Genomic DNA, 24,200 nt, shown 5'->3' on the forward strand with positions numbered 1-24,200 from the left:
CATCCATCTGCAAAAGTCAATTCCCCACTCAGAATTAAAGCCTAGTTTCAGATAGAGAAAATGAATTGAATCTGTTAGAATCTGCGTTCTGGAAAATCCACACGTCTCCAGTTATGGGGGATGCTTCATTCTGCTGCTCTGCAATACTCCCGAGGCTGACGATGAACAACAAACCGGCCCTTGGTTGAGTCCCCTGGGTTAGCGCGGCAGTCCCCGGCCTCACAGCTTTTGATGAACAGGCTGACAGCCGGCTTGACTGTTCGCATGTGCTTGTTAAGGCTTCGATTTTCAGAATCATTCGCAAAGTACGAGGAGATCGGTCTTGTCACGAAGGACTGGATAAAGAACACGACAAAATATTGGAAACAGCACGAAGGCCGCACCATCTGTGTCGCATGTCTGGAGATAGTTTTTAGACTGTGCTTAAGTTCATCCTGAAACCCAGCACTATTTATCAGAAGCAATCTTCCGATCTAAATATGTCCAATTAAGTATTATACTTGCTGAAAAGATTCATTTGTGGATAATGGTCGCAGGTGAGTAGCACCGGATAAAAAAGGCAGATTTAACTCATTGCATTTTTAAGGTCACCGGGAAGCTTATTAAATTCCTGCTTGGATGCCCCAGACAATGTCACGGGTGTGAAAATAACTGAAACAGTTGCCCGCTGAGAGAGCTGCACAGTCTGTCTGGGACAGGACGCCACGACATTGCCATCTCCAGACAAAGCAGTTGAAATGTGTGCACGTTAAGCTGAATACAATGCAAGCAGACCATGGGATACAGACAAACCGTGAGAATTTAGTGTTACCCTCTACAATTGTGTGCCCCTTCTTTTCAGGGAAGTCAAGAAGGACTCTCAGTGTAGAGCTTAAATAGCTGAAGGTTGTCTGCTAAGAAACACGAGCAGCGTGTATCTAACACTGCGTAGTCTGAGGGTCAAAATCTTGGGTGGTTGGGTTCACCTATATTCATTTCTTGTAAGGGGAATGCATGCTTGTTATATATCACAATTCACCAAAAAAAGGGAAGGTTCTGAACTGTACGAAGAAGTGGGGGGTTACCGCCGGAATGCATTTGCAGAGCCAAGGTGTAATAGATTATTCTTTAGAGCTCATTTCAACAGGAGATATACTCTTTCTCCTAATCAGTTGCGATCGTGTTCTCAGCATCTGTGTTTACTGTGGCAAGCAGATGAACAGTGTGGATCTCCAAACCCCTGTGTTTCCAAGGTCCCCAATGTACAACTTTCCTCCTGAATGAATGTACCTATAATGTGAAAATGTACCTTTCAAAGACATTACAAAGACCATCTTCGCAATATGTATTAGGGTACTGGGTCACATAATTTTGGGATGTTTGTGCCGTAGACGACGGCTACTTCTGTGTTTAATTTTCTAAGACACAAAGCATTTAAAGGCTGGGAAAAGTATATATATATATTTTTTTTATGTTTCACGACAACCTCGGCCATCAAAACAACCAAATAAAATATGCCGGTGACTGTCTTTTACAGAGGCTTGTCGCCTTGTGACAGTGTTGTCATGACTTTGGCTGGCTCTCCCCGAGGAAGGTGGCCTGTAGAGCAGTTTAGCGGGAGTATGTGAGACATCTGGATGGTGTCCGGTTCGGACCTGCATTCCCGTTTGCCAGGAATACGTGTAACTTTAACTGTCTCTGCCGCCCCGTTGATGGAAATCTCATCAATCGCTTGACTTCACGCTCGACTTTTGGTAACTGGGGATTAGAAAAGGGTTTTTTTTTTTTTTTTAAATGAATTTTGGTAATGTCATTCGAACATTAGTGGTGTACACAGACTCACTCACGTGCGTTTGTCATCCTCCACGTTTATTTTTTGACTGTAAGAATTCTCTGCATGTGGTAACATCTGCCCAGGTTCATCTAGGGCAGGTCTGTGGACACTGGTCACCTGTGGACTGATGTGCGAAGAGACGGTGGCGTCTTTGTGAAATGGCCAGTCTGGCGCGCAACTCAAGACCCAAGTCATCTACCATGAGCATCCAGGCCTATGTTAACAATAACTCCTGGTTAAACATGGTTAATTAATTGTGACGATGTGTAGCAAAAAACAGGACCGAACAGTTTAAAATGTACTGGTGCTTAATGACTTCGCCAGATTTGTCTTCTTTCAAGGTTTCGCCATCATTTCCTCTTTGAATTTCCTTTTGAATTTCCTTTGCGGATCTGGTCTTGTGGCGGCCATTTTGGACACATCACACATGTCATCAGCAACACATGTTTTCAGTTCACCCCAGCCGGTCAGTTTAAATGCATGTCGTCCGTGGTGATTTGTTAAACAGCTAGACGCTGTGTCCGCTGGTAAACCTGAGTAAATGAGTAAATGCACCAGCGTCCTTTTCTTGAGAGTGAGCAAAAGAGCGGAGGAATGCCTTTGAAAATTATTGGATCTGCAGATGAATGGCAAGATGATGTTTCACATTTTCATCTAAAATAACACGGTATTCTGCCAGTATGGACATTTTGTAGGTCAAAATAATTACCTTTGAATAAGACTGTCTTTATTCCCTTTCAGATCCATATTGCATATGTGTGTGATGAACGTCTAATACTGAAGCATTAATCTGTACTCTAAGCCATTCTCTGATACTCTTCATATACTTTGAATTCTAATATTACAGTTGTTTGATGAATACATATCTGGCAAAGACTGTAATTACATTTCTTTGAATGTAGGGATTTGTCAAATAAATAAATGGCTACATTCTCATGGAGTTTTACTCCTTTGCCAGGTCAAGCTTTGTTTGGGCCAATTTATACAGTCTGGAGGGCTTCTACTGGGTTGGAAATTCTCATAGAGAAGAGGAAGAGACAGCTAAGGTTGTCTCAATCACTAAGCTATACTCAAGCTAGATTTGGAAACACTGATCTAACCAATGGAGTTCATTTTCATTGACTAAGCAGGTGCACACTGCAATGTGCAGCTTCCATGACCTTCAGCCAAAGACATGCTTGCAGCTTGCTGGTAAATTTCAAACCACAAAGAGCATTATGTTCCCTAGAGTCTAGGCTGGATCAATTAACGGTATACATACTTCAAAAGGTTAGCACACATATAAGCTAACTCTAGGGCTTTTGGTTCACTCAAATTCATGCCACTGGGTCATATATTCTTCTTTGTTTGAGGTGCCTAAGGATCTCGTGCAGCAGCATTAACGTTCAAGGTTTACACACTTGTTTGGAGAGGTTGGATTTTGTGAAGAAGCTGGTTATCAGGAGGAACTGCATGGGATAATCAGGAACAGACTTGAGACAATAACAGGAGACCAAATAGCATGGAAGTGCCAAGTGTCATGGCCGAAATTGTTCACCCAACTCTTCAACTGCGAGAGGGTCGGTCGAGGTAGGATGTGGGGGGACTCACAGCTGACTTGCACCTGGACTGAGGATCAGCTTGCAATGAATTGCAATGATCCCAGTGTGAATATAGTGGTTGTGAGGGGGAGGATGGATTACAAAAGTTTAAAACAGCAAGGAAAACGAAAACAAGGAGACTTTTCTTATCCATATCTGTCAACCCTAGAGCAGAGTCATGGTACTTCAGTGGTTTCAGGCCTCATATTGCTGGAATCATGTGCAAAATATGAGTTCTACTGCCTCAAAACATTTCAAGTGAACAGACTCAATGTAGATACATAAACTTCACTTTGGATCAAAACACATGCTGTGAAAGTATGATTATTCATTTTATTGGATGTGTGGTCTCCATACTTATGCCAGTTGTATCTTTACTGGTCAGAAAATGTCGTCATCTGTTCCCATAGTAGTGCACCAGTGCCGTGTGTGGCCAGGGTGTGAGGATGCAGTTTAGTGCTTGGAAGGTTGCTGGTTTATATCCCATGGCTGGCAGAGTGATGTCACCGTTGGGGCCTTGAGCACAACTGTTAACCCTGATTGCTCCAGGGATAGTGCTTGAATATTCTTTCTGATCCTTATTTGTATTTTGCTTTGGATAAAAGTATCTGTCAGTTTCTTTGATAAGTCTTGGCTCCAAGGTCACACTGAAGAAAATGGCATTTTTGAAAACAAAAACGTAAAAGATGTGCTAGCACATGTGGTAGGCGTGTAGCCGAGATTACGCACCAGTGCAGCCCGCTTGGGATTCCTTCGATAGCCCAAGGTTAAGGCTTTCCAAACCACAGCAGCACATCTTTGCAAATCCTTGTGATCTTCAGGGTTGACAGATAGAACCTTAAATGAGAGTCGACCCTTTGCTATGTTTGTTTCTCTTCTGAGAAAAGAGGCACATTTCCACAAGCCATGTGTTTCGACTTTGTGAGCCCCTTTCACAGTGTCGTTCCCTGCTTATGAAACAGATTGACAACGATTATGTTATCAGTAACAGGGAACTTGATAGCTGACATGACCTACATCAAACGTGACCTGACAATAAACGCTGAGAAGTTTGTTTTTGTGGTTGGTGTTGTTTATACCCTCACTTTTCCCATATATGTCCATTCTTCTTGGTTTAATGATACATCCATTTTCTTTTGAGAAAGCCATCCCTGGATGCGTATGGCAGAATCAACTTCTCAGTTACGAAATTGACCAGTGCTGCTCTGTTACTGTAAAACATTTGTCTAAATGTACTTGGAATTGCAATGCCATGTGTTTGCAAGAATGTCCCAAATATAAAATTAACTAAAACATTCCCTGGAAAAAGCACGGAACCCTCCAGGACTGTAATATGTTTACTAAAGTACTTCGCCCAAAGGTTTTTTTAGCCAAAACATAGTGGGTTACAGGATCAGTCTGGTTGTGTTATGATAGTGACTGAAAATAATACTCTTGGTTTGCACCTCATTTACAAAATACAAAATCTTTTACAGTTGTTCACCAAAATTATGTGTTTTCATAAATTAATATATATAAATTTTGTTATGTTTTACACTTGGGGGCGGCATGGTGGTGCAGTGTAGCACTGTTGCCTCACACCTCTGGGACCCGGGTTCGGGTCTCCACCTGGGTTACATGTCTGTGGAGTTTGCATGTTCTCTCCATGTCGTCGTGGGGTTTCCTCCGGGTACTCCGGTTTCCCCCCACAGTCCAAAAACATGCTGAGGCTAATTGGATTTGCTAAATTGCCCGTAGGTGTGCATATGTGAGTGAATGGTGTGTGAGTGTGCCCTGCGATGGGCTGACCCCCCATCCTGGGTTGTTCCCTGCCTCGTGCCCATAGATTCCGGGATAGGCTCTGGACCCCCCGCGTCCCAGTATAATAAGCGGTTTGGAAAATGGATGGATGTTTTACACTCGTCAGGCAAACCTTGCTGAAAATAGCATTTTCTATGCTTATATATTGTATGCTTATATTCATTTTCATTTTTTACCATTTCTCCAGTATCCAGGTCTCAGGCCGCCTCAGAGAAGCAGGAGATGTTGATGGAGAATGTTACCCGACTGGGGGACCGGTACAGGGAGCTGCAGCAGTCTTTGAACCAGCTCTTCACCCAGTCAGACGTTCTAGAGAACATCTGGAAATTGCAGAATCTCCTCCAGAATCACTCACACACGCTGGCACAGCTGGGTCTGGCTGTGCAGGAGCTGGAGCAGGAGGTACAGAAACTTCGGTACCGGTCAGATGAGACGACCAGCTCCATGGCGGTGCTGAGTGATCGGGTCGGCAAGTTGAGCTTGGCTAGCTTGGGAAACTGGAGCAGCCTGCAGGCCGACTTGGCCCAGATGGCCGGATCGCTACGCTTCCAGGACACGCTACTCCAGGACACGGCCGGCCAGGTGGTCCTTCTCAAAGACAAGCTGGACGAGGTCACCTGGACCGTGGGGAACGTCAACCGGACGTTCATGAACGACATCACCATCCATCGCCTGAACATCCAGGATTTGCAGGTGCTGGTTGGCAATGTGACCGAGGAGTCCCGAACTATGAGAATAACTCAGCTCTCCATGGAGGATCAGCTGAAGAATGAGATCAAAATCCTGAGCACCATCACAGAAGACCTGAGGCTGAAGGACTGGGAACAGTCTACTGCTTTGAAGAACCTGACTCTCATAGAAGGTAACCCACGGCTTATGGAACTCTAGCTTCAGGATTCAAACATACATATCCAAACATAGTTAACTTTGTTATATTTAACTCATATTGTTCTTATAACTCTTATTGGTGTCTGTGATCATGCCACTGAGTGTCGTACTGACATTTGCTCTTCAAAAACGTCACTGATACCTCATGAAATATTTTGAAGGTAGTAGAAATGTGGAGAATCTGAGCCATTAGTAGCTGCCAACACAAGTCTTCAGGCCCCATCATTAGTACGATTACATTTGCTCGTCATTATGTGAGACTTTACAGGGGAGGCCTACACACCTCACAGTGGTAATAGGCCTTTCTGCCGTCATTCCCCCCACACTCTTTGGCCACCCCTCCCAGCTCGAAGTGTAACAGAGGACGAGACGTGAAGGGACAAATTATGGAACCTTAAGAATGTTTAAACTGAAGTGTACGGGCATGGAAACATTGAAATTGGGGTCTTTATCCTAATTAACGGTAATAGCATCCAGAACGTTTTCTGCTTGTGTTAGTCAGGCCTTGGCACGATATCCTAAGTACTGTGCTCATAATAGCCTTGCAGATTAATTAAAGAAAGGTATCTTTACTTACACTAGGCTGTGTCTATTACACATACTCAGCAATCCTGTAGCTGCTGTGGGCAAAGAGACAGAACATACTGTATAGTTTAATTAACACATGACCCTTATTGAAGACCTTTTTCTCAATCCTGGCCCATTTTGGCCCACTTAAGCATTGAGGTAACTGCTTGCAGAGAGAGACTTGTCCCTCCCCGGTTAACCCCACACATGGCGGAAAGACGGCTACAGTGCCGTCTGCAGGGCGCGATTTTCAGATTGCGGCTGGGAAACTTCAAGGCATGTTTTCAAGGCTTTTTGTGTGAAACTCTTGATGACAACCCATTGGCCTGTGGCTTTATACAGGATCGCAGGCAGATGGAGGTACTTGTAACATGTTTCTGTGAACGGGTTGGTTGACATTGCAGGTTAGTGTAACCTTCTAAATGACTAGTGAATCCCAGTGGGACAGCAGAGATGGTGGGCTTCATGTCTTACTTGGCAGGCAAGCAACTCAGCACGCTTGAGCACGGCAGTGCTGTATGATTTGGCAGCCATTTCCAATGAGAATTCGCAATACATCATGACATTTTTAATGTGCTGCTGGAGGACTCCTCAAAGATACATAACAAGGACATAACTGCATCAGATGTGGTTGCTTTGAAATATTGCGTACTGAAATGTAAGCAAAACTGAAGGGATTGAAAGTGGGTGCAGGCCCCCACATCGTCCTCACCAAGGGAGTATCATCCAGGGGGGGGGGGGCTAACAGAACAACCTGTTCCACAAGCACGGAGGAGACATAATTCACCATGCAAACTGAATTTTGGATGAAAGGATGAATAGCAGTTTGTTTTGGGTCTCGTATTCCTCTCACACGGAGTGGGAGTTGGTGCAAAGTCATTTTGGTGATCTCTCCATGAACAAACAGGCTCTTTATGTAGCCACGTCAGCTCTGTGTTTGAGGTGACCAGAATCAGGAGACATACTGAGATTGGAACCCATGAAGTCCTTGGTCAAAGGGGGAGAGACTCATTAGTTCTGCATTTTGTTTCCATTGAATTAGTTAATGAAGGTTCTGGAGAAGTGAATCACAGTGGGTGGCTTCTCTCTTTGACAGATCTGAATGTGAACCTCTTCCTCACTTATATATATCCATGGTACTCAAAACACTGTGTGTTGTATTTTTTTCTGCTATAACTTTTCGGTAACACTTTACTGGAGGGGACACAAATAATGTAGTTGTACACTATTACTTAAACTATCAATAAGCCAGAAACGTGTTACATACCCATGTTCGTCCATGATTAAACAGTCATGATGGCTCATGTATTTCGTGCAGTTACTATATTTGTTCGTGATTTGTACTTGAGTAGTAACTGAGTAACTGTGTTGCCAAGTTTACTAATAAGCACGAAGCCGATCTTCATCATTACACTGGGCTGGCATCTGAGGAAGACATTGGCACGACCCCACTTAGCGATCGCCCCTGAATCGAAAGCCAATTTCCTGGCACGGTCATGGGCGAGTGCTTGTTACTGGACAGACGAGGAGCTCATTGCAAAACCACACTAAGTACATGTTGATCAACCTAAGCCAAGTGCAACAAATGGTCAGGGGTGACTCATGAGTCTCCTGTTTTGCACTCAACTCTGTGGGCCTGTCTTCGTTTCAGTCTGCCATTTAATTCAGAACCTTTGCGTCATGCATGCTTTTCTGTTAAGGTGTTCTGTGTGCTGGCGTGATCAAATCACGTAGGAGCTGTGCTTCTGCTTTTACCTATCCAGGACCACCTGGACCAAAGGGTGACAAAGGAGATGTTGGACCACGTGGTGCCTCAGGATTTCCGGGCATAGTTGGTTTGAGAGGTAAAGTGCAGGTCATCGCGAAACCCTTTCACAATCCATTCCAGCAATATATTGCAAAGGTTTAAGGCAATCAAATAAAATGTTTAAAGCATTGATCTGAGTAGCGAGTGTATATTTCCTTAGAAAAAAAAACACAATTTGACAATGGAGCATATTAAAATTAAGCTTAATGTTTAGACGAACATAAGTTTGGATCCCGCACCTCTCCTCAGGGGCACATTCCATGTCTTTGTTACATTTCACCAGCATCTCACTTAATTAATGAATGTAATTAGTTTGTTCAGTACTGTACTTCTCAAATTTTAGATAAAGATGCTCTATGAAAATGCCTTTGGGTAAATCCAATGCTTTGAATTTGGTTCTTGTAAGGAATTGACGGGGAACAAGGCATCCCAGGGCCACGGGGCCCAAAGGGGGCCCCCGGGTTGGACGGTCGTCCAGGGCAGAAAGGGGATCCTGGACCCCCAGGGCCAAAAGGTATGTCCCATCCTTCCTATCACAGGTCTTGCAGTACCAGGATCCACTGAACTATCTATTGACCGTAGAGTGAGAAGATGTGGTATTGGGAGGGGGGGGGGCACAGATTTCATCTATCTATTGCTCACAGCAGTGGCTTTTTTGTTCAGTGACAACCAGAGGCCGCCGTTCCACCCCACCAACAATCCCCCATGCTTAATGGCTTCTTGCCCCCCGGCCTTGAAAAGATTCCATCTATGATCACGCAGTTGCGTTTTCAAGCATCACCACAGCCACGTGGAGGATGATTCCCAGCTGAAGCCCAAACTGCTTTGGGCTCTTGATCGGAGCATCGGAGCACCACACTTGTTAAAGTTATTGCCCCCAACAGAACACTACACAGCGAGTTTATCTAAGCCTGTCAGCGAAGAACGTGACACTGGGATCGCCTGTATTTTCACAGACGTCGAGTTTCTGGCAAGCAGCTGGTGTGGATTAGCTTGATTTTGCTTGGCAGTGACTTTCTGCACTCAACTAGATCCATGTTAACCAATGCATATAAAACATCAGAGAGGTGAAGTGTGGCTTTACCCATAATGCATTGTAGCTGAGATAGAGGCTAACATCAATGGGTATTTGAATTAAAATGTTGTGTTGCTCTATTAAAGTTATATATAAATATAGAAATAAAACTTCTTTAATGGAAAAGAAAAAGAAGTTATGATTGGCTTGTAAAATGCAGCTCTTAATAGCTTGTATGTTTTCTTTTCTTGTTAAAAATTAAAAGGAATGAATGTTTGTGAAACTTTCCCGATACTGAGCAGATGAAGACGAGGGTGGGATCTGCCTGAGGAAGACCCCCAGATTTAATTGCTGTCCTTGAATGGCCACATACCATTCTTCATTATTGGTTGTGAAGATACCCAAAGCTGCACGTACAATGGGATCATTCATTGTCTTTCATAACTGCGACATTAAAATACCTTCAGTCAGGGATACCGTCAAAAACAATACGGACAGAGGGGAAATGTCAAGCTGTTTAAAAGATTTCCTTACTGAAAAATCCGCCTCAGCTGTGTGAACGGAAACCAGCAAGAATGAAAGGACTTCTTGAGGATATTGTGGTCAGGCCTTATAAAAGGACCCGAATGAGCATCAAAAGCGTCATGGTCACAGACGAGGTGAACTGTTTTTCTATAGAGGGGCTGAACTTTTGACCAGTTTGAGCTTGCTGCAGATAAAATGAATGAGAGCGTACAGAGGATTCTTTGGGAAATGTCGACCTGACTGTGTTTTAACGGTATGTAGAGGAAGCAGTTTCACTGTCTGCTGTCTACAACCTGCTTAGAGAAAAAACTGACACGTGCATAGGAGAAGCGCCCAGTCCGAAACATCGTTTTAGAGGGAAAGACGTGGAGTGTTATACCTGCAAACATCACGGCAGACTTATAGACCTTTCCCATATTAATATGAGGATTCTCTTGTTTATATGCGTATTTGTCAACATTTAATTAAAATGGTTAAAGAAAAATCACCCAGCATTGCTTCCAAATATACACGTTAAATGTTCTTGATGTTGTTGTTCATGTAATTTATTCAATGAAGCAACGAAGGGAAAAAAATCAGTTATGGAGGAATTAAACATATAGCGATTTATCTTCCTGAGCTGATCGAAGCAGGTCAGATCATTGCGTTTATCTGGACTGCAGAGGGATGAATCGGCCAGGGTACCCCTGCCGGCCTCTGTGACTATCATGTGTCTGAATGGTGCAGGTCGCCTCGCTCCTTGACTCGGAGTGTGGACCAGCTGGCACAGTGAGTGCTCTGTGATTTTCTGGAAGTAGAGCTGGCTGGTGGAAAAGCAAGGGAACGTGTGTAAGTTACCCTCTGCTTTAAGCAGGGCTGGATTAATTGTGGAAAACAAAGTATGACACATTTTACTGGCTGGGTTGCATCATTTTTCCATGTCCCTTTGAGTCCAGGAACGAAACCACGGACATCAATTCCGGAACCAGATCTACTGGCTCAGTAAGGATATTACTTAAAAACACAACAGTGGTTCAGGTGGATGTTAAGTAAACAAAACGGATACTTTAAAAAGACTTAAGGAAGAGTGATGTTGAGCAGCTGCTTAAGAAAACAAGGCAGCTAACAGGAACAGAGGTTTTTTTGTTTGGCTGGACGTGCTGCGGCTTTAGAAACTCTGAGTGTGACATCACAGCCCGTGCAGATGATGTAACCTTTTGGAAAGGCAAAAGAGTGGCACATGGATTGGCCTCTTAAAATGATTTTGTTCAAGGCCTGTAATTGTGAGATGAAGGGGGTTTCTAAGGATTTCCTCATGCTTTGTATAACGGAGAGAAACATAGTCTTTAGTTTTTGAGGTTTTTCTTATCCACTTAAGATCCATTTAGGCCAGGTAAATATTAAGATCATCTTTAATCTCTTTTACAGTAATAATATGCTTTACAATGATGATATATTGATATATTACAGATACACTTCACACTATGAGTCAGATTCATAACACTTTTATTATCCCGGAGGCAATCGCTTACCATCTTTGTAAGTTAATGTAATTGTAAGTATCAGTAAACCTATATAAATATATGTGGATTTGTCTGACATGGTAGAATAATCAGTAACACAATATCTTATTTGGATTGTCCGCCTACAGAGTGTACACAGAGTATTTGTATCATTTCATCGACTTCTTAGTTAAGATTCAACAATTCGTATAACAGGGGTTGGGTGAGTAGTCAAATTCAATTAAATTATTCTTGGAATATATACTGTATATTCTGTTAGATGTCTACAGACTCGGAGAAACAGCTGAACTGTTGAATCTCAGCTAAGTTGTTGAAATAGACTGTTAACCCTCTGTAGGTGGTCTATCGAAATAATGTGTTAACAATAATCTACATTTATTCATATACTTTGGCAACGCTGTGATCCATTTGGCTGTCAGAATCACACAGTTTACGCTCTGCAGGGAGGAAATTCATTTAAGATTAGTGCTGCGGCTTATATTAAGTGTTAGCCATGGCTTTTTATGCATGAGGAGCTGTTTTGATCCACCTTGTACTTCCCTAACCTTGAGCAGAATTCCCCATAGGCACCCTGTAAGATCATTTGAATACCACAAACCATTCCCTTATTTTAACCCAAAACCCAGGATACCACAAAGCCTCCACAGTGGTGGAGATGATGGCTTTTAGTTCCCTATTTTGATGAAGGGCCTGAGAGATTTTTTTTTTTGTCTTACAGCAGTCCTTTGGCGATATTTTTCAGGTCACTGCTAATACCAGTTTTTTTCTCCCAATTTGGGGACGCGAGTTACCCCCATTTTTTCCTGGGGTAATTGGTTTCCTCTCAACACACAAAGCCCCACGCCAGTCTGGAGAGATGGCGGCTGGCACACAGCGGCTGGGATGTGAGTCCTGTCATGCGCCCGCTGCTTTTCTCCGCATGGGCTGCAGGCTCCATCGGGCGATGTAACACGGCAGGCGGAGAGAGTTATTTTCTCAATCCCACCCACAGCCTCGTAGCTGGCGGATGACAGCGGATGACAGCACATGATGTCACAGAGACATGAGAAAGAAATGGCCTCTTCTGTCTTACCGACCAGACAGAGCACGTGCCTCTTTGTTTCCTTGGGGCCTCCTTGCTAACAAGGTCCAGCAGATTGAGCTCAGAACCCCTTGTCTTACAGTGACCTCATCCCTATTGTTTGCTCACTGTTATATGAACAATTACAAATTTCTTTCTCTCTTCAAGGTGAACGGGGCAAAAACGGAGAAAAAGGTGACAAAGGAGATGGCGGTACAGGTAAACGTTAACCATTTACTGCTGTGTGGGCTTTTAGACATATTCATGGCTGTTATTTTTGTATTCTACATAGCGAAGTGTAACACTGACAATGATTCACATTGTGTCGATGTCAAACCTATACTGTTTCACACCTTGGGATGAAACTAAGCTACTCAGCTGCTCCATTTTCAGTCTGCATTATGTTCGCGGGCGTTCAGGTTGACCAGATGAAACGAAATGAGCTTCCGCCATGAATTGAGGTGAAAACAGTCGCCTACCTTTAATTTATTGTTTGTTTCTTCCCAACTGGGTGGTCAGATTCAACCTCACGTCAAGTCTGCCAGATCAGTCTCGGTGTGAGGTCGCCAACGGCAGTGTACTCATGGCCTACTTTCATCAACAGTCAGTTACTAAGTAGTCACTAAAATTAAACACATTAGAGGGTTTTACCGCAAAAGGCAAGGCTGCTTGTTCTGGGCAAATCCCGTTTATGAGCTGGACAGCGAGCTGGAGCATAGATCACTGTACGGGAGAGAGAGCAGAGCAGCGTTACACACAGCTGTGCAAAGTCTCAGTTAATTTCTTCGGATACCCTGTACGCTTTATGCACGCCCTTCCCGCGTTTATAATGTGTCTCTACTGACAGGTGAATTATTTTACCAAACCCCCCGAAATGTGTTTTCATTCATGGAAAGAAAACAAAAAGCAACCTCAGTTTTTCCTATATTATTATTTGCCTATGACATCATCAGAGCCATTTTGGTATGATGAGAGCTGGAGCAGTTCTCTGCGAACTGACCTGTCCAAACATCTGAAACGCATTTCACTCTATTAGATACGAGGAAAAGATCTGCGACTCGTTATTGGGAGCTTTATGATTTATGGGCAGAGAGCTTCTTCTTTTTTCCTCTCCTCCTCCCTGTTCCTCAAATTGGTTCCTTAAGTTCCAGATATATGACCGGGTGTATGGTAAATGAGCACCCCCCCCCCCCTCCATCTACCACCTCCTTCCAACTGGGCTGTCCATTCTTAGATACCAGAGGACCCCTGTGGAATTTTTGTAGGCGTCTCATAACTTGCCTGACGTTTATAAAGTCACGCTTGATGTCTGGCCACTTCCTAGCATTGCGATGGCAGGTGTGACACGCGCGTGGACGGCCGTGTGCCGAGCGCGAGCGGCGGTATGTCACGTAAAACGTGAAAGCGTGACCCCCGGGGACTGACGAGGTGTTGACTCTCAGCGCCTCGTGGGCATTTTGCAAGACGCCCGTACATGGCTTGACTATGAAACTCTGAACACAATTCGCTCTGTGGCTCTGACAGGGCACCCCCCGCCACTCACACACACACCACCTAGCGTTCCTGGACTGTGACATCTGTGGAAAATTTGCACGAGCACAACTGTGGAGCATTATAACCTGGAACAGCTGCTCTTACACCATATTTCAGAATGTAGGGCAAAATCAGATATTTGCCTTCATTAGCTGCTCCAGGTTCAACACATCCAGCTTATTTTATCATATTATAATAATAGTCTGTCAACTTGCATACATTTATAGGACAAACCTACAACACTGTAGTGTTGTTTAAAAACTATGATTCCCCTCAATTGAAGTAAAAAGTAAGTACATGAGACTTTAATGCAGCCCGAAAGCATGCAGTGATTTTGTCCTTATTCTGCACTCCCTGGCTAAGTGGAGCTTTATGAAGCAGGAAAACCCTTCTTACAGCTGTGATGCGTAACAGCTGGAACACCTGTGTGACTTAGAAAACTCAAAGCGTCATTAATGAAAAAAGACCAAGCTGCTCTTCATGCAGAATGCGGTATAAGCTGGATATTAAAATGCCTGGACTTCATTTCCTTTGTTCTTTGACATTCTTCTTTAAGTTTAGTCTGATTGTATACCTGTGTGTCTGTGTATTTGTGTACTCGTGTTGTACTGCTTTATATTACGCAGGTTCTGCCAACCCAGGGTGCATAAATCAGAGATATAGACTTAGTTTAATTCTGCTTCTATTTATATAGCTTAGTTATGGTGCTTAAGTAAGATTTAAAGAACTACAAGTTTATTAAAACCAAATTCAAAACCACGTCATACACAGATATTATGGTATTTTTGTGTTATTCAGGACGAGAAACTGCCGAGGATAACAAGCCCTAAAGACAATAAACAAACATTAAGATGATAATTAAAGGGGGGGGGGCAAAATTCGGGGGGTTCAAGGGCACCTGGATGCCTGCCTCCACTGGGAATGTTGACCTAATACAAGCCAGAAGAGTTATTTTTTGCCAGAACTGGACGGTGGGCCTCTGCCAAGGTCTCTGTGCCATGGTACCGTGACTATGGCGTGAGTCAAGGTCGTTTATGGGCCTTGAAGGTCGTATGCGTTTGCTTAGAGACCCCTGGGCACCGGCAAAGAAGAAAATGAACATGCATTCGTGCAGACATTGTTGAAAAATAACAGGATGGGCTTAGAGGGTGGGGGGCTCCTGCAGGGCAGGGCAAAAAGCACATTACAGCAGGGATTCAAAGACTGGATTTTATTAATAGAAAGACAAAATGGTGGATGAGGCGCCTGCAGAAACAGCAGTGAGACACTGGCGACGAGAGAAAGCCAAACTCGGACGGCTTAACTTCGAGAAGCTGAGGAATCTGGAAAAATCATTCCTTCTGTCTTTTCCCAACTGTCCCCTAACACCCACGCTATCTACTAGGGGCGATTCTCCGATTTTTTAAAGTGGGGGGGTGTACGAGGGGCCATAATTCATACATAGGGACCAGCCTTAACATTAGCCAATGATATATTTTGAATTGGTGATTGACAGGGGAGGGTGCCCTGCGGTAGCCAGTCAGCTTTCAGATGGAGCCAGTGCTGCTGTGGCCCCGCCGCTGAATATGCCCCAGCTATTTACCCACTTGACCCTCCTATATAACCCTACTAAGGCATTCAAGTTGCCATTGGGCAACAGGCTGTCATAAGTAGGTACAGTTTTCCAATTTTCTCCCAATAGCTTTGAGTTCTAAACTTTATAGTGTACATTTAAAACAATCTGCTTATACTGTTAGCTATTTATACAATAACATTATAAATAGTAATCAATTGCATGATAGCCATAGTTTGCTGAATCCATTTAGGTTAGATTCACTTCTCAATGGTACAACAGTAACATCTCTTCTGGGACATTTAACCTTAACATCAGGCTGCTGGACATTGATCCCAAAAGTCCTGACATATTCATCTGTTTTTCTGTTTCTCACCAATTGGTCATGCATCATGTTTTTGTTTGTTTTTGTTTCCATTTCCAGTAAAAATCAATTAAATTTCTAATTCTCCCCTCCTGCCTTCACTCGCCAGGCAGTGTTGGTTCAATCCTGCCTTCAATCAGTTTGTTGAAGCATGTGCTTTTGTAATCCTTTAGCAACATGAATCGTAATGCTTCCACAAATAATCGGGTGCCGAGCTTCAGATTTCCTGGATGGATGTTTTGTGTTTTGTGGTCCCAAGTGTTGTGAGGCAATCTGCACCTTCCATGTCGCATTATGGGTTTCCCACAGCACGGGAGTTCCCTAAAACCCTCCTCCCCAGCTCTCTCTGCCTCGTGTGAGGATATTTTGGATGTTTTTGCCGGGGACACATGCAGACTCATGGATTACAACACTTCCACATGTACTCTCAACATGGACTAGCTGGCTGATTGTGTTAGCCCGGTGGTTCTCAAACTCGGTCCTCGGGCCCCACTGCCCTGCTTGTTTTCCTGCTATCCCTGCTTGTTTTCCTGCTATCCCTGCCCCACACACAAGCCCCAGCTTCTGATTGACTGAACACACCTGATCCAGGTAATCAGCAGTGTGTAGGGCAGGGACAGCAGGAAAACAAGCAGGGCAGTGGGGCCCGAGGACCGAGTTTGAGAACCACTGTGTTAGTCCAAACTCATGCAGTTACTCTGACCTAGGTCACGAGAGCCGAGCACACACTGCACCCCTAAGGTCATTAAAGTAGATTTATACCTCCATTCATATGCATGTGTAGCTACATATAGCTCTGGCTGAATCCAAGGGATATCTATGATCCTCTGAGGTTTTTTGAGGGATTTCAGCTCATCTCCCAAATGTTTTTTCCAGCAAAAACTTACTACATAATTGATTTGACTGCAGATAAATACTTACCATAATGCACCATTCCCTGACCCTGCACCCTGTATCTTAAGTTTGTCCTGATGTAGCTTTCATGTAGCATTTATCTAAGTTGCCGCAACATTTGCAACACGTCCTTAAAGCTGATCTATTTTCATATGAAACTACGCTTATGGTTTTTGTGGTTAAGGGTCTTGTTATTTCACCTTACACAAATGCATGTTGCTCCAGCAGATGTGTGCCATTTCATCTTGAGTGTTGTGTGTCTCTCCCAGATTTATAACTGATAGCTCCTGGCCAAATTCATTTCATGTCCTAAATGCTTCTTTACTGGAGCCAAATAACTTCGATGCAGCCTACTTTGGTGGGTGCCTGTTTTCAGCCTGTGTGTACTGTATCGTATTACGCTAATGTCAGGTTAGGTTTGGCTCTAGCCCTCCAAGCAAGATGCCCAGCAGCGAAAATGATAACCTGGGCCCTCGTCTTCGCAGCAGAAATTGCCTGCTGAAGATGCACGGGCATTTACACAAGTAGAGTTTATGGAGAAAATGGAATTCCATGCTCAACGTCCATAGAGGACATCTGTTTCAAATCAGCCGTCTTTGGCTGCAAAATGTGCTTCATCTGTTACCCATTTACAGGATGTTCCTATGCTCTTGCAGAGCTTTATCACTGAGCTTCGCATTCATCTATTTGCACTGTAAGATTATTATTTTTATACTGAAGTAAATGCAGTTTCAGTTCAGGACATGCTAAGCTAACATAAGTGCCTGACCTGTTGAACTGGCAAAGGTTCCTCTAGAATTTAAATCATTTAATAACGTTTAGTAATGATTTCTTTGTTACTGGAAAGAAACTTTGCGATTATGAAGCATCTGAAAACTGTAAAGACTGCAGACACTTCCTGGTGTTTGAAAATGACTCTCCTCCCAGATAACTGTTGATAACGTCCACATGGGGCGATTATCTTGTCTAAATGTTTCATCCGAGTGGATTTTGAGTGTCAAACTGGGGAGAATGCTGCTGTCCATTACAGTGTTTGTGACATCAGGTCGTAGGCAGAAGTGGCCCTTTACTAACAAATTCTGGAAGTAATCTCTGCACTCTTCCTAATATGTAACACAGCACAAGGTAGCATGCTTGCAGCCTTGGTAGATTTCACTGACTGGGTGGGGGGGGGGGGTGGGGGGGGCTGTGGATGCAGCTCTAATCAGGGTGCAGAATCAAATTTTGTGGGGGGGTTCAAATGCGTAACTGGCTGCAAGTCTGATTGCAGGCAAACACATTTCTTGGAGGGGGGGGTCAAACCTGTAATTTTACTACGTGCCTGCAAGTCACTTCATACCCTGAGCGAATCTGAACCCCCTACTTCCACCTCTGCCATCTTCCTTTACCCCCCCCCCCCCCACACCCCACCTGTGCACTCACTGCATGCCCGTTCTTCACTGCAGTGGAGGAGACACTGGTCAGACTGGTCAACGGCTCGGGTCCGCACGAGGGACGGGTGGAGGTGTTCCACGAGAAGAGGTGGGGCACCGTGTGTGACGACGTGTGGGACAAGAGGGACGGCGATGTGGTGTGCAGGATGCTCGGCTACAACGGGGCCCGGCAGATACACAAAACGGGCTGGTTCGGCCAAGGTGAGGAACACCTTCGTGGATCTGTGGGTCATCTTCTATCAAGGCTGACCTGCTGTGCTGACATTTTTAAGTAAAAAAACACACACGCAACAAAACCCACATAATTTCATTACGCTGGATTGATACACATTATCCAACGACCCTGACCAGGACAAATAGAATGGCTGCATGTTGCACAATAAGGCATAAGCCAAGAACCAAACTGGCCTATGAACTTCGTAGAACTATTCATTTTGTGATTAAAAAAATAAAAAAGCTCTCTAGTGGTTCTCTTTCAGCATTTGTGTTCCTTGGAAAGATGTCAGCTGATTGTAGAGGAGTTTTTGATGTCATCGATTTCAGTTCAACACCATTGCTGAGGCCAACTCTCTGAAATGCTGGCATGTGACGTACTAGACGGAGGGTCTTCCTGACCGCGCCTGTCACCCGATACTCGGCACGGTCTAAGGCGGGTTTCACACTTTCAGTCGTCTCTGGGGTTTGGATGCAGCTCTGCTTTAGGTCACATCAATCATACGGACGTCACGTCGTGGTGGGGTGGAGGGGGATTGCGTCGTACGCAGTGGAATGTCTTCACGAGCTTCTCCTGCTGTGAAGCCACAGCCCCCATGCGTCTGTCCGGGAAGCTCAGCATCACTTAAACTGCTGCCATTAGAGTGTCAGCATCGCATTAATTAGGCTATTGGGGCTGAAAGATGTTAGGCACATACAACATATACCATTCCTGACAATACATCATTAAATAAACATCTACCTCTGGAAAATATATTGAGGGCGAGTTACATACGTTATCCATGGCCTAAATATATTTGCAAAGATGTACTGTTTACATATAAAATGTTAAAGGGTGGTTTAATTTGTCAGGCTGAACTCAGAACACTTTATTGCCGGTTTGTGCAGACATAGCAGAAGTTGTTGTGTTTTGGTGCCAGACATGAAGTACTGGACAGTATTACTCAGCAGAAACACTTCATTGAACAATATACATATACACAAAATCAAAGAGCACAATACAAATTACAGATTTACCGGTGGTACTTCAAGAGACTTCAATGACCAAACACAGTACAAAAAGTACTATAGTGTAACAAGGAATATTAACATATTCCTTGTTAATGTACTATATTTGAGTAATTTACATTTAAGATGTGTGCCTTGATGATTTTATATTACATTCATTTTCGGAGGTGCTGAAATGGAATCGGTTATGTTTTGAATCCATATTATTTGAAGGTACAGTAGTATTAGTAGAACTTAGAAATCATATTTTAAAACTCCTACCAAAGACTGTGCATCGACTATTACTACAATAACTGAAATGTCAGTCACTGGTTTTATTTCAGTACTGTGTGAGAATTCACATGACACACAGCAAGGCAACGACAAAACTGATGCTTATATATCTGCTAGCTTATATGTGGGATTTGCAATTGAGTTTTTAAAAAGCGAAGCCTGTCACTTTTGGTTTCGTGGCGTCCGTCTCAATGGGGCTCGGAGACTGGCAGACCTTTGCGACGGGAATGTACAAATTCATTCAACCGCTGAGATTTTCACATGAGCATTGGAACTCTGGACATGGCGTTTTCCCATAGACCTGCATCAGTAATAAATGCAAAGCCATGCAGAAGACCGACGACATCGCCAGTGAATTAATACGAAACTATCGCAGCTTCCAATTAAATTCTGCAAGTTTGATGAGAACAACAAGAAACAAACAAAAAACAGATGACAGAGTCTGGTCGCTATGTGTGTGGGTGTCTGCCTGAGGGTTCTGCTGGAGACTGATGTGACAGGGGAGTTATCTTACCCAGAAGGCTTGTTCTGGGCACATGGAAACCTTGTTTCATGTTTTCATGAAGTCTCACTGAAACGCTGGTTATTTCTCATCGCTGCCAGTTCCCTGCATGAGAGGGAGGCTGAGCTGATACTTTTACCACAAGAAAAGACTTGACACGCCTTTGAAATAGCTCTACGTACTGCCAAAAAGGACTGAGTCTAATTTGAAGTTGCAGACATTCACACAGCACACTGGTTTGATTTGTCGGCCTGTTTTTATAGTCACATGTAATAGGTGTCGTCTGTGTGTTGCCTGGAGTTTGCAGCAGTTACAAAAGTGGTCAGTTGCCAAAATTTTATGTTACGCTGATCTTCAGTTTTATGTTAATATGAAACAAAATATATTATGGGCTTTATACTGTATCCATCTAAAGCATTTGTTCCAATGTTCTGCTTTCTGGTTAGACGTCAACTTGGTTTTAAGTCTGCACAGTTAAAGCCAAATTTTGTGTAATCCGTCTCTCCTACCTCCACGCACCCTTGGTGGAGAAGGGTAATTTATGAATTTTTGAGGCTTAGTTCAGTTCATTGCTTTTTCGTCTCCTAGCCAATCCATAAAAAGAATACTTTTGCCTTGGTGCACCTCACAATCCGTCCGCCCTTCAGTTGGTACATACTAGGCAACACACTTCTTAAGAATACTGTAAACTAGACCACCCATTTCGGATGAACATATGTAATGCAAAATAGGAATGATCTTCCATCAGAGCTCTAAAATGCCTTTACTTCCAGGTCAAGGGCTGATTTGGATGGATGACGTAGCCTGCTTGGGAACAGAAGAAGCCATCCATGACTGCAAGTTCTCAGGCTGGGGGAAAACCAACTGTGGCCATGTGGAGGATGCCGGAGTCACATGCAACAACTAACTACCCGGCCAGGACCAATCAGATTTGTCTGTAACCGGGGAAGATGGAAGTATCTTGCCGGGACTGTCCCTTCTACACCACACATATTTCGTAATTGGATTTAGATATTTTGCAATTGGATTTTGATTGGATCTCATAAAGAGGTTCAAGTGTTGGGCTCAGAGCAACATCAACTAGGGCAGCAACTGCTCTTGGAATAAAGGGAGCACATTGGCTGGACATTCTGGACTAGACTACAATTCCATAAAGATCTTTCCAAAACTCAAAATCTTGAATTCTGGTTCAATAAGTCCTGATGTAACTCATTACCAAGGGTGCCCCATATCAGGTCCAATTCTGGAGCCAGTGATGATTTATGTATGTTTTAATCATATACATTTTAAGGCTGTCGGAGAACTTCTATGGTCATTTCTCCCCATCCAGCTAATTCTTTTGTCAGACCATTTCCAAGAAAAACACTCCCTTCATCAACAGCCTCTCTGCTGATGTAAAAACTGTGAAATGGCTTAAATATGGAAACTGTGACTCTTGTCAAGAATTGGAGAAAAAACTAGAGTTTGGAAAAACTTATTAAATGCAAAAGCGGAAAAGAGAGGCATATATAATAACAAGATTTTAAATGTCATCTTAAATTACTCCACGTAACATCAGAAGTAATAGGCATTGAAATTGTTCTCTTTAAATGATTTAAATCAAAAGAGTTTGAACTAAGTATGCTGTTCCATTGAAGATCAACAGAAAATAGTACTGTGGGCACCCAAGACTCATCCACTATCAATACACAAGCCTAGGAGAATGTTCCATGGAACATCATCAGTTGACCACCTCAACACATGTCAAAGATGCACATAAGACATTTGAAACTTAATGTACTCAATGCAAAGATCAACTGATGTATTAGTCATGATATGACTGTTATAATTTATTAGAACAGACTCTTACATTTCCATAGTCTGCAACGTTACATATCTAGACTTGATATTTGCTGTTAATTCAGATAGCTGTATACTCATGGAAGAAATGCTAGTTAAGTTTCGCACAAGAATTCTCTTGGCCATAGCTCAAGTCACTCAACCACAAGACCACCCAAGTGCTCCAACAGTGTATGAGCTTGTGATAAATTTTGCTCTGTTGACAATGCTGAACTAGAATCCTTGCATGCTTGTGTTCAGAAAGTCCAAGAAAGATCTGGCCCAGTCTGAGGGGTCCTTTCACTGGGGTACAGAGAGCGAAAGCCAGCGTACTGTCCTGTGTTCGGATTTGAAACCCGACATGCAAACATTGAACTTAGTTGACTACATTTTTTCTAATGACTTGCTTATCATGTCCAGAGATTATTACCCTTTGCAATGAATGAAAAGATGAAAAAAGTTAACTATTCAATGCATTTTATACAGAAAATATTTCATAGAAACTATGTATTGTGGTATTTTGTCATTGTAATAATAACTACCTTGTTTTGTTGAACATTCAGCTAATTCATTGCACTTATTTTTTGTTATTATTGTCACGTTGTGAACATAGAGAATTTAACCTTGCTGCTTTGTTTACCAGACTCCTGCTATTTTTTTCAGTGTTTGAACTCACAGTTTGCTGTTTTAAGGGCACTTTGAACCCTGTTATTTTTGCCATAAAATTGAAAAAAGTTGACTTGGGCTTTGGCTCTCAAACATCAAGACTCACAGACAGTTTTTTTTTTGTTTTAAATCCCATGGTGTTTAACGGCATTTTGCTCGATTAGTTTAACTGGACAGAACGATACCAAATCATTCATTAATGAAACACAGATGGAGGCCTTTCTAACTCAGACACCAGGAATTCTATCTTCCAGCATTTCTGAGAAGCCAACAAGCTCATTAACTTCTTCTGCATACCAACAACTCATTTCTGCTTTTGATATACAGCAGGTTTATCGATACCAGAGTGACTAAATGAAAATCATATTTTTCCAGGACAAAAATGACATCAAATTAAAGTGGAGTTTTTCTTCTCATACCAGCTAGCTGGAACGTTTAATGATACAGAAAATTATCACGGAGCCCCCTTCTGCATCTTTACTTATGTTTGGTTGTCAAATGTGGTCTGTGGTTTATCAAAATAAATGTATCTGATGAGAATGTACTTTTAAAAAGGCATTTTATTAAATAACTTGTAGCTTACAGCTACCATTTGAAAAGTGTCAATATAATACTTTTTGTAAACGATAACTTTTATATGCTGTGGAGAGAGAAAATAAAGTATACCTTTGTTTTTACATGCGGTTGCTGCTTGATTACTATGATGGCTGTGAAACCTTATCAAGCAATATCCAAGCAGGAACATCAAGGGATTAGCTGGGGAACATCTGAGAGGGCTCCTTCTAAAGACCACTGAACAGTTACCCTTTTCACCATAAAGTCTGGAAATAACAATGATCTAATGATCGCTGCTTGGCCGCTTAAGTCATCCCAACACCCTGTTGAAGTGTGACAGAGGGCATATAATGTTCTGTTGTAGGATTTTGGAATCATGTTCCATGAAATGACTGGCCTAGTGAAATACCGGCCAATCAAACATCAGTTATGGAGATACTTTTCAAATTGGAAATTGACTTTACACTTGACCTACACGAGTGGCCAAAATTGTGAAATCACTTCCAAGTTTAGAGATTGTAGAACTTTACTCAACTGTTGCACCAGTTACTTTTTTAATAGTCCAATGTATGATATTTATAACATTCTTTGACAGTTTATAAGCATTACCGGCAATATTTGTGTAATAGTTTTCAAAGTGTAATGTCAATAACGCTAGGTGTGTCCAAAAATTTGTCTTAGTTTTAAGGGGGTCGCAGAGAAGCGATCTCAGGTGAAACTCAGCTAATGCTTGGCCGGGTCTGGCAGTCAGACTCCTAATCCACTGACCAACAAACTCGCAGTCATTTGTAGAAAAGGCTTCACAATCTGGCCTATCGAGACACTCTATCGA

At 43.0% G+C, this 24,200-nt stretch overlaps 1 protein-coding gene across 1 annotated transcript in view; it reads left to right on the forward strand.

The window, feature by feature from the left end:
• Positions 1-23,490, forward strand: part of scara5 (scavenger receptor class A, member 5 (putative)) — a 42,854-nt gene extending 19,364 nt beyond the window's left edge. Inside the window, exons 4-9 of the mRNA XM_048986310.1 lie at positions 5,381-6,055; positions 8,412-8,492; positions 8,862-8,969; positions 12,726-12,776; positions 18,346-18,534; positions 21,103-23,490. Of these exons, the coding sequence (XP_048842267.1) occupies positions 5,381-6,055; positions 8,412-8,492; positions 8,862-8,969; positions 12,726-12,776; positions 18,346-18,534; positions 21,103-21,236 (1,238 nt within the window). The 3' untranslated portion in view covers positions 21,237-23,490. The remainder of the gene's footprint in view (positions 1-5,380; positions 6,056-8,411; positions 8,493-8,861; positions 8,970-12,725; positions 12,777-18,345; positions 18,535-21,102) is intronic.
• The last annotated feature ends 710 nt before the right edge of the window (positions 23,491-24,200 follow it).

Source organism: Brienomyrus brachyistius, chromosome 19 (assembly GCF_023856365.1).
Source record: "Brienomyrus brachyistius isolate T26 chromosome 19, BBRACH_0.4, whole genome shotgun sequence".
Taxonomy (NCBI): Eukaryota; Metazoa; Chordata; class Actinopteri; order Osteoglossiformes; family Mormyridae; genus Brienomyrus; species Brienomyrus brachyistius.